Source organism: Bufo bufo, chromosome 6 (assembly GCF_905171765.1).
Source record: "Bufo bufo chromosome 6, aBufBuf1.1, whole genome shotgun sequence".
In the NCBI taxonomy this organism is placed as follows: Eukaryota; Metazoa; Chordata; class Amphibia; order Anura; family Bufonidae; genus Bufo; species Bufo bufo.
The window spans coordinates 134,290,412-134,302,334 of NC_053394.1; the positions used below are offsets into that span (position 1 = coordinate 134,290,412).

The window sequence follows — 11,923 nt, forward strand, 5'->3', positions numbered from 1 at the left end:
CACCTGATCTCAGGCCTGCGTCCCATATAAAGACAGCATGAGTGCTGAGCTCAGCTATTGCTGCCAGATTTCCCCCCTCCCTCCTTTCCTGCTCCCTTCATCTCCTTTCTCTCTCACTCTCTCTCCCTGCACACTGCAGAAAGTCGGAGCTGTCCAGTGCTGAATGTGAGCCGCCGTCCCCGGCTCTTTAAAGACTAGCCCTCAACAAAAGGAGACCCTTGTCCAGTTCACCATGCCACGCTCTTTCCTCGTCAAGAAGATAAAACTAGATGACTTTTCATCCCACGGGATTTCAGCTTCCAATTACCACCACTTTGATGATCCCTGTGTCCTGGGGAAGTCTATCACCAGCTCTGTGGGAAGCCCTGTTGCTGAAAACGGTAAGTCAGCACCTTGCGCATGGATGGGAGAGGATGGAGTCGAGGAGAAGCATGATGTCTACTCAATATACTTGCATTGCATTACATGACATCACGCATGTGCCCATACACATACGTACAGACTTTACCACTTCTGACTTTTTGTTGCTATATACCCTACGACAAAAGTTTGCTCCAGCAAAGTCAGACTGGGCCATACATACACTACAATCTGCACATAAATTGTTCCGGCCTCTATCGACCCAAAAAAATATTGTACAATTTTACCATATATGTTCAGATTCTTCTTTCGAACCTGGAGAATTTTATTGTTACTTTTGCAGCATGGTAGCATTGTCCTCATGATTGAACAGCACTACAAGACTTATGGGTGTCTGCCCCTTGGTAGATAATTGCATTGTGAAGGATGAAGACCTAAGAGTTGGCTGCCATGTCTCTCCTGTTGACTTAGGACACATGCAGCTGACAGGCCTTGGACGTATGGTTCTAACATAGCCATTCTAAATCTTCTCCACAAAATTCTATGTTGAAGAACGTAAAGCGCAGTTCGAAAAGCTTCATCGTCCCACACACTTTACACGAGGAACTATTAGAAAGTTCACAAGGCGGCCAGCGCCGACCACACAGGGATCTTGCATTTCAGTCAGAGCCATGCAGGCCCAGGGGCAGAGCCACATTTTCCTGCTGTCACCTGTAGAATAAGAGCTCCATGAACAATAGTCTCCTTCCATGTATGTGTAGTGAGCGCTCTTTGCTTGTGTGAGGACACGGCCTTAATTCCTGTACTAGCCAGCCCTTGATGTCTTTTAGAGGAGTGAATGCCAGAGCCTTACAGAGGGGAGGACAGAAGGGATGGGGGGAGGGGATCTAAGCTTTCTCCGGGGACCTCATTGTTCAGGAGGCAGCCAAAAGACTCTCTCCAAAGCCCTTTAAGCGGCTCTATCCTGGGAGAATAAGATTCCTTTCTGAATTTGGGGAGCAAAAAAATATGAGGACGGTTTTTATTTTTAACTTATCATTTGCCAGTGGATGTATTGAATGTGTACTGTGTAGAGGGGGAGGGGATCAGGTAAGGCTGTCGTGTTGCTTGGAGAGGGTTATATTGGGCACAATGGGAAGACTTTTCAGTATAACCTTGTACTATACTTCAGCTACTGAGACGCAACTTGTGGTCCCTGGGCAGGACATCTGCAAGCTAAGCACATCTTGCTCTAAGCCTCGAGTCTATAATGCAATTCCTTGTAGGCCATATTCAGGACAAGACATCTTCACAGCAGAGGAAGCTACTGAACCTATCCACTACACATATTCCATTGCTTGGAGGTACTACAAGTCCCAGTGTCTCTTAGAAACAGGGCTTGTAGTTTCACACTAACTAAACTGGTTGTCTTGTGGACCAAATCAACATGGTGCTCCATATTACATCATGATTATGACACACAAACTTTTAATAACATGTCATACACATACAACAAAGGGTAAAATCCTACCATAAAGACAACTGTGGGGCAAAAAGTACATTTAATCATTTCTTTTGATAATGGCTACAGACTTGGACAGCAGCTGTGGAGTTAACCCCTTAACAGCACAATCTATACTGAATCATATACATCCTTTTTCCTAAACCTTTTTCCTAGTTTATTCATGTGAGATCCAAGCAATATGACAAATCGGAGAGGTTCAAAAAGAACAAGATGACGGTGGCTTTTCCTCTTTAATATATTTTATATAGCGCTGACACATTCAGCAGCACTGTACGAAGACTGCAACGACATTGAAAATTCTAATTTTGCCTTTAAATCCATGAAGGCACATAGGCCCAAGCTGGGAGTGTGTGCGGAGTGTGCCAATGAAAGGGAGTTCTTGGTAGTACAGGGAAAAAGCATGCCGCCTATGCAGTTGTTGCCCTGTTAGATGCAAACCCATGACCCCAGTGCTGCAAGGTGACGGTGACAACCACAGCTGGTAGAGAAGACTTGTCGTTTTGTGACATGGTGTCCCTGCATCTAATAATACTGTTTCTACACGTGTCACAACATTCATGCACCTAGCAAAATACCATTTAAGATCAAACAGGTGTCACCAAGCACCAGAGAAGGTATTAATGACACAGTCACAAGGGAAAGGTAGCTGGAAGGGAGCGTCTGTCTCAAAGTCACGCTCTTGAAAATAACCTTGCCGTGTGCTTGGAGAGGTGTGAAATATTGCTGAGGAAAGCTGTTTTGTACCTGAATCATGTGACTGCACAATCTGCAAATGAGGAGGATGAAAAATAACAATCTGTGAAGCAAGATGGATAGTCAGGCAGCAGTAATTGTGGCAATGGACTTGTCAATCTTCTGCACCTTGACAGTGCTGTAGCCGCAAGAAGCTATAACTTGAATTCCTTGAGTTTGATAGAAGATGTTGAGGAAGATTATCTGGTATCACTGAGCACACCAGATGTATTTATTTCTAAGTGCAGTCAAGATGGTATTGACTGGTGACAATATTGTGTCTCTAAGATGTCTTGTCTTCTGTTTGGGTCTTCAGGCTTCTTAAGGTCATGTTCATGGTGTCTATGAGATATGTCTCCATTCATCATGTTGCTGTTCAGTGCCTTCTTCTTTTTTCTGTCCATGACCATAATTATGTTTGGGTCTTCTCACAATAAATCCAGAAGATGATAAAGCTTTAGTGTGGTTATTTGTGTTTCAAGGGAAGGTTTTGGTCAAGGTATGGGACCATACTGCAATATTATGCTCAAGGTATGAGATTATGCAAGGATAATAGTAAAGTCGTCATGTTACTGTTCAGCCCCTTCTTCTTTTTCTGTCCATGACCATAATTATGTGTTTCAAAAGAGTTGCGACATCTTGTGGTATATCAAGAAGATGATCAAGATTTAAAGTGGTTATTTGTGTTTCAAAAGGAAGGTTTTGGTTTGGTTGAGTTATGGGACTATACTGCAAAATTATGCTGAAAGTATGGGATTATACAAGGATAATACTAAAAAGTCATCATGTTGCTGTTCAGTCCCTTCTCCTTTTCCCATCCATGACTATAATTATATGTTTCAAAGAGTTGGGACTTCTCATAAAATATCCAGAAAATGATAAAGCTTTAGCATGGTCATCTGCGTTTCAAAGGAAAGTTTGGTTTGATTTGGTTGAGCTTTGGGACCATACTGCTATATTCTATTCAAGGCATGGGATCATACAGGTATAATAATGTGTAGTGTTAAGTAGATGGTATAGCCATAGTAGCCACAGTCAGAACATAACACATTCCCATCACAGACAATGATTGCTCATTTCACCCAGCAGCCCAATAATCCATTACAGAACTGGAACAGCTTCCCCGAACAGAAATGGTGGTGAGGCCCCTTCCCTTGGTGAACATACAGCAGCCCATATAACTACAGATGCCTGCAGATTTCAGCCCTAAAGTCAATAAATCCTGTAATGACAAAACTAATTACATCTTCCCTTGTTACGAGCATCTGTTGGGTGGTAACAGCAGCAATGTTCAGGGACCTGGACTGATCTGAGGCAATGAGCTGCTGCATTTATCTTCACTTTTAATGCATGAAATGTGTATGAGCCAAGGTTTGTTTGCGCGGCGTCGTCTCCACTTATCCGCAATCTTTATCTATTATGGCTGGAGCAGCAGATCTGGGGAAAGAGTTACATCCTCTCGAAGCCCAGGCGCTGCAGGCCAAGAAGTGAACATTGTTTTTCCACGTGCTCTGCGGTGTCACCTTGATACAAAGCACATGCATTAAAGCTGCAGAGGAGGGGCAGGAGCCGTGTTGATGGCACACCTATACGCATAGGCACATCACTGGCCATTCCTCTGCTAACACACATAGCATAAAAGGCAAATGGCAATGCTTAGTTTGTGCAGTGCAGGCATCTGATCTACATAGCAGGTTTATCTCAAGCAAAACGCCAGAAAGACTTAGCAAATGATGCATTATTAAGACATGCTCTGCACAGTATGCCACTGTGTAGAGGAGCTAGAGAAAAATGAGAGGACAGCGGATATAAGATTCCTGACCCGAGCTAATGCTTGCATTAAATGGAATATTGACTGCACGCTAATGGTTTAAGAGATCCAAGAAGTTAAAGGGTCACAATGCCCAGCGCTGATATATTCCATTGCAGAGACAGAAATGTAGGTTTCTGCAGCATCGCTTCCCTGACAGCCATCAAAAGCAAGAATGGGAAGGGAATGGGGGGCAGAGTCAGTTTAAGAGAATATAGATGCAGTGACATCAATAGGGTGATGTGTATCTCAGCAGAGAGCATCCTTCCGTGCTGAGCTGGAGAAGGGCTCATCTTGCAGATCAATAGATCACAGTTATCGACAGAAGAGTCCAGTAAATAATGTCACAGCAGGACTGAGAGGGAACAGGTGTCATAAACTTGTGGCTGAGAAGAGCATTAGTTTATTAGTGACAAAAGCAGGAATCAGCCCTTACAGGAACAGCTTACATGTACAGATCTGCTGCAGTTCTCCAGTGTCTTCATATATGAGGTTTAAGACACCCTAACCACATACAAGAACACTATATCTATCTATCTACAGGTAATATCTACATCATATCTATTTGATATCTACCTCTTATCTATATATAATGTATCTAATGTCTATCTCATATCTATTTAATATCTATCTACTATCTACTATCTTCTGTATAAATTGATGGTGGGACCTCAATGCTATTCTTTCTGGTGGGACCAAGGAATCCCAGTCCAACACTATCTATCTATCTAACTCCTAATTATCTATGCATCCATCTATCCTTTCATCTATCTGTCTATCTATCTATCTATCTATCTATCTATCTATCTATCATTTACTTGAATAAAAAAACAAGGCACATACAGTAGAAAAGTGAAAAGGCATAGTTTCTACTGTTTGTGGCTCAGTCAGGTTTAAATAAAGATGTCAGATTCTATAAATGTAGATGAAAAATGCTACTTTTTAGTTTATTGTATCAATTTGATAAAATAGAACATTGACGTCATCACAATCCTATAATAGTAACTGCAGAAAATTCCAATTCAATGCTTTATTGTAGATGACATCACTAAGTGTGATGACATCACTAGAAAACAATGGGATGCCAGTCTCTTGAGTTCTAAAGAGTGTTGCATGTTACAGACCTCCCAAGTGTCCCTCTTTTGGAGGGACAGTCCCTATTTTTAATCCAAGTCCCTTTGTCCCTCTTTTCTCCTTAAATGTCCCTCTTTATAGATATAGATTTGCCTTGTTTCATTTACAATATTGAGCAAGAAAGTGTGTCTGGTTCCTATATTTAGATTTAACCCCACCTTGTATATTATTTCATTATTTGATGCACTTTGGATTTTAGAAATTTCTATATTCGTATAATTCTTGCGCTATTGTGTGCTAAGAAAACGATTAAAGTGTATAAATATGCAGGAAAAATTGACTTTTACACAATGAACCATAAATGTCCCTCTTTGACCGTCCAAAACGTTGGGAGGTAATGATCTTAGGTAACTTCAATGCAATACTGATATGTATTGTTTCTTCCATATATGGAGAATGGTAGAATGTTAAATTGACTTGAATATTAAACTAAGATACTTACACTTACAGTATTAAAGTGAATGGTCCAACCCCATTCTAACCACATACAAGAACATAGAAAGAAAGCAGTGGTTGGAAACCCAGCAATCAGATACTTAACACCCATCCTGTGGAGAGGGCTGTGTGTGTTATTAGTGGAAGAACCCCTTTGAGCTCCATCTAGTGGTGACTGCAGGCAGCAGGAATCATTTCACTCTGTCTATAAAGGGGATTTGGATTCTGCATCAGTAAAATGAAGCTCTGTCCTCTATAAAGATATATGATGAAAATCATCAACACACAACTTCAAATTAGACAAAAATGATGTTTATGGGTGGCCACTGACTAAGCCAATGCTTGATGTCTCTGTCTGCATAGTAATATCTGTCTGCAAGAGTAATCTATCATGAAATGATGAGAAGAAAACTAGGTCAAAACAAGCCACGATGTAAAGGCAAATATATGTGTTTCATAAGAGCAGCTAGGAGATCTGGGCTGTAAGAATCTTCTTTTATTGATACAGAGCCTATGTGCGTATTCATCCTACTGATTTACATGAAAATCAGGGTTTTCCTAGATGTTTGCTGCAGATAAATAAAAAGCCTGCAGAGCTTCATAATGGCATGAAACCAAATCCTTGCTCCTGTCCCAATTCTCCTGACAGTTCTGTAAAGTAATAGAGGTAATATGAGGCCTCGTTATGTAACAGTAAACATGATGATGTCAGTGTAAAATTAAATGGAGAGATTTTTATGGAAACCACTGTGGGGTGCGCTCAGTGCACCTACTATTCTACTTACAAATCAATGCTGCCCTGTGCTATGAATTATTCACATGCTGTATGCCGACCTGTCCTGAACCTGCTACATAACGTCAGATGCAGAAACTCAGCGGCATGGAAAACTGAAAGTCTGATAACAGACATAATGAAACATCCGGTGTATTCATGGGTTAAATTATCACATACTCAACAGTCACTGTGACATTGTCCTGTACCCCAAGTGTCAGTGTATCATTGTCCTGTACCCCAAGTGTCAGTGTATCATTTTCCTGCCCCCCAAGTGTCAGTGTATCTTTGTCCTGCCTCCCAAGTGTCAGTGTATCATTGTCCTGTACCCCAAGTGTCAGTGTATCATAGTCCTGTCCCCCAAGTGTCAGTGTATCATAGTCCTGCCCCCAAGTGTCAGTGTATCATTGTCCTGCCCCCCCAAGTGTCAGTGTATCATTGTCCTGTCCCCCAAGTGTCAGTGTATCATTGTCCTGTCCCCCAAGTGTCAGTGTATCATAGTCCTGTCCCCCAAGTGTCAGTGTATCATTGTCCTGTACCCCAAGTGTCAGTGTATCATAGTCCTGCCCCCAAATGTCAGTGTCATTGTCCTGTCCCCCAAGTGTCAGTGTATCATTGTCCTGTCCCCCAAGTGTCAGTGTATCATAGTCCTGTCCCCCAAGTGTCAGTGTATCATTGTCCTGTACCCCAAGTGTCAGTGTATCATTGTCCTGTCCCCCAAGTGTCAGTGTATCATTGTCCTGTACCCCAAGTGTCAGTGTATCATTGTCAGGTCCCCCAAGTGTCAGTGTGTCATAGTCCTGTACCCCAAGTGTCAGTGTATCATAGTCCTGTACCCCAAGTGTCAGTGTATCATTGTCCTGTATCCCAAGTGTCAGTGTATCTTTGTCCTGCCCCCCAAGTGTCAGTGTATCATTGTCCTGCCCCCAAGTGTCAGTGTGTCATTGTCCTGTATCCCAAGTGTCAGTGTATCATTGTCAGGTCCCCCAAGTGTCAGTGTATCTTTGTCCTGTCCCCCAAGTGTCAGTGTATCATTGTCCTGTCCCCCAAGTGTCAGTGTATCATAGTCCTGTACCCCAAGTGTCAGTGTATCATTGTCCTGTACCCCAAGTGTCAGTGTATCATTGTCCTGTACCCCAAGTGCCAGTGTATCATTGTCCTGCCCCCAAGTGTCAGTGTATCATTGTCCTGTATCCCAAGTGTCAGTGTATCATTGTCAGGTCCCCCAAGTGTCAGTGTATCTTTGTCCTGTCCCCCAAGTGTCAGTGTCCTGTACTCTAAGGGTGAGTATGTCATTAGCCTGTTCCTCATGACAGTGTGCCATTGTCCTGTCCTCCAAATGTCAGTGTAACATTGTGCTGTACCACAATGTCAGTGTGTGATTGCCCTGCACCCCATCAGTGTATCATTGTCCTTTACCCCATCATGTGTCATTGCTCCATACCCCATCAGTATGTTATTGTCCTGTACCCTATGTAACCATGTCAGTATGTTATTGTCATCCCAGTCTGCAATTGTTTAAGGTCAAATCATTGTCCTTGAACCTAAGTGTCCTTGTGTTATTAGCCTGGATCCTGACTACCAGAAAATCAATATATAGGATATGAATATCTCATTGTATAGGATTCTACAAGAGCAAGAGAAATTTCCCTGCATGTAATACAATGTAAAGAGAAAAACAATGCAGAGAATCAATGATATTCCTGAAATTTGTGTTAAGGTAAAGCATTGTCTTTTATTTTGTCACAGGTTATGTCGACCACTGTATAACACCATCGGATTACGAAGTTAAGAAGAAAAGCGGAAGCAAATTTTCATCATCTGAAACTGACTACACACCAACCCATGATGACTACAGTGAGCCCGACAGCCCACAGTCCAGTCTCTCAGCAGGCTACTTCAGCGGGGAAGCAGCAGTCACAGACAGCTACTCAATAGATGCTTTCTTCATCACCGATGGTCGATCAAGACGAAGTGGAGAGAAACATGGAAATCAGCGCCATACGTGTTCTGAATGTGGTAAAACCTATGCCACCTCCTCCAACCTCAGTCGGCACAAGCAAACTCACAGGAGCCTGGACAGTAAGATGGCAAGAAAATGCCCAACCTGTGGCAAAACGTATGTATCTATGCCAGCCTTGGCCATGCATCTTTTGACACACAACCTGAAACACAAGTGCGATGTATGTGGGAAGGCCTTCAGCCGCCCCTGGTTGCTACAAGGCCATATGCGTTCTCATACCGGTGAGAAGCCCTTCGGTTGTGCCCACTGTGGTAAAGCCTTTGCCGACCGATCTAACCTTCGCGCACACATGCAGACGCACTCGGCCTTCAAACACTACAAGTGCAAGCGGTGCGAAAAAACCTTTGCTCTTAAGTCTTATCTCAACAAGCATTACGAGTCGGCTTGCTTCAAGGGCTCGGAGCATGAGTGCGATGTCCAAAGCTAAAGCCAGGTGCATGCAATAAAACTGTACACAAGTAAACATGGCACAAACCACTGTGCCCTCTCGCTCTTCTCGATGGCACAAGGCACCAGAAACTGAAAACAAAAAATAAAAATCAGGGTACTTGGCATCTAACAGTGTTACTTTAAGTTGCTCTTCACCACCGTCTATGAGTGCACCATATGTCCCCATGCTTACTGGACCACATCACACATTGCTTTTTTTTTTATTCAAGTCTATTTATTTTAAGCCGTGCAATATAAATTTCACACTTTTTCCTCTCTTTTGAGACTTAACGTCCTCTCCACTCAAGCTCTTAAAGAATTCTTATGTGCAAAGCGAAGCTTTCTTAAGATGAACCACATGAAATGTGAACGTGTCATTAGAACTAAACGGGATTCAACTGAATGGAGAGGCTCTTCATCGCTCAGGCTCAGGTGCCATTTCTGTCTAGCCTCATCTATTTTTTTAGGGATGTGCATGGCGCCATTGTACGGCGTTGCTGCCAACGGATCAGTATTATTTTTATTTTTTCCAAGAACTTTGTGCCACGCTTCTTCCAATTTCCATGTACAAAGTATCCTAGTCGTGAATGCACAAAAAAAATAATGTATCTTGCAGGCAAAAGCATGAATGTCCCTCATAAGTTCTTCCCAAAGGCGCCAAGCCTGGCTGTACATAAAGGCAGTACGATTTCCTCCAGTGTCTTGATTTAATATTTGGAAGCACACATGTACAGTAGAAAAAACAAAACAAGAAAAGTTGTGCCAATATTTATATAGCAAAGGGAATAAAAAAAAAATGGCACCCAACTCCAAGGAACTTGTCGCAGATTCCTGCAAAACAGTGTTACCTCTAGTGTTTTCTAAAGCAATGAGAATATGCACTATATTTGGATGACTGATACACCTATTTATTACCCGCCCTGCATTAAGAAGGGGCTCATTTCACTGAGCATTGTCACTATTATAACTTATTACACTCTGCATCATGATGCGACCTCCACCTCTGCGTGAAGGCGAATGTTTGAAGCGATTGTTAAGAAGAACTGATTATTTAAGCAATGTAATTTATACAAGGTGTTATTTATACTATTTATTTGCCAAGTTACTTTTTATTACTGACTTTGATTTTGCGGTTTGCAAATGACTGGATAAGAATGTGGTGTAAAATGAGGAGACGGAACGGTCAGTGTTTACAGGCGATTGTTACAAGCGACTGGCGCGTTTCGGAGCATTAGACTGTCTTCCTTTCCTGAGCTCTGCTACAGATAGATAGAAGAAGGTACTCTTCAGGCCCACATTTACGATCAAGCATCCAGGAGATTCTGGATGATTCTGGAAAAGCCTATGCAATTTCTCAATGACTTTTTTTTTTTTTTACCTCACGAGTTGATAACTCAAAGGAAGCCTATATATATATATATCATGCCACAGGTAGTTTGTACTTTCTGACTACTGTCCGCTCAACTTTGAGCCACAAATCCCAAACTGCATTTCATTAGCTGTGGCCCAGGCTGGCTTGAGGTTGGCAGACATGTGCTAAGATAGCCTGGGGAATCAAGAGATCATCATGACTTCAAATGGGAAAAGTCACCTCAGAAGGAGACAGTTCATTTCAAGGATGGCAAAAGAAAACCTTAGACATTCATTGAAGTTTACAGAGTCATGTATCAATAAGTGATCAAATGAGCCTTGCGGCAATATTAAGCATCGACAGCACTTGTAGGGGGACAATGACCCATCTTATTATAATGCAGTATTAATACACGTCACACATTGTAATGCAAAACGCCAACCGTTAATAGCTGATTTTGTTACTCTTGCCTTGCTTTTCAGTGGACCTGTTTATATCAGACTACACACAAGGTGTGAGGGCAGTTTTCTCGCACTGCCCGCTGGGGCAATGCTTAGGGTCTCTTCCACGTTCCTGCATGCCAAACTATATCATGCCTTGAGTTGTTAGATAATAGAAGCCTTATATACATCATCAGTGTTAGTGCATTGCAAGAGAGAATGTATCAAAGAATCTACAAAAAAATAATAATCATGGCCTTAGATGTATAACATCCACAGGGCTCGGGATATCAATCCTCAGCCACCAATAATCGCTACAGAAACAGATATTAAATCAGGGCAATGTAACGTTAATGTAACTACAATATGTTTGTAGCCAATGACTGCAGCTGATGACCACCTAAACCATAGACGGACTAAACCGGATCCTATGTTTCCTGTTATTTAAAGGAAATCTCCACTTAAAAGGAGTCTTCCAATGGAATTATCCACTAAGGAATCCGTCAGACTATTATCTACACAATGTCTGAATAACCTTGGGCTGTTGCCTAGCAACAGGTGCAGTATGAAGCAGGTGACTACTCCAATGTCCTTTATTCCTGTTTGACCAGTGTGACTAATTGATTATAAGTCACCAGCACTTAACCCTCCAAGGAACAAAGCCACCAATATCCAACCCAGGAGTCAGTAATAAAGTGGAAATATCGCAAGGCCGTTTAGAATTGAGGCATTCGGTCTCACTGCCAGAGTTAATTACCTAAGAATAGGGTTGACCACCCTTATGTACTAGGCCATAGTTACAGTCGGTCATCAAGAGCCCTGTATTCTAAGCAACCCAACCAGATGATCACTTGAAGGACACGCATTGTACATAGCATTACGTCTTGACAGTGACAGGCAAAGGAGTTTGATCACCAGATATCTTATTCCTGC

At 42.2% G+C, this 11,923-nt stretch overlaps 1 protein-coding gene across 1 annotated transcript; it reads left to right on the forward strand.

The window, feature by feature from the left end:
• Window positions 1-232: 232 nt before the first annotated feature.
• On the forward strand, window positions 233-9,197 carry SCRT2 (scratch family transcriptional repressor 2). Its single transcript, XM_040437601.1, has 2 exons — window positions 233-380; window positions 8,497-9,197. Exons 1-2 carry the CDS (start codon window positions 233-235, stop codon window positions 9,195-9,197), a joined length of 849 nt encoding a protein of 282 aa, XP_040293535.1.
• Window positions 9,198-11,923: the final 2,726 nt, after the last annotated feature.

Coding starts and splice junctions, on each gene's coding strand:
- SCRT2 (XM_040437601.1), top strand. CDS start 233: ATGCCACGCTCTTTCCTCGTCAAGAAGATAAAACTAGATGACTTTTCA. Junction 381..8,496: donor AAGCCCTGTTGCTGAAAACG/GTAAGTCAGCAC, acceptor ATTTTGTCACAG/GTTATGTCGACCACTGTATA.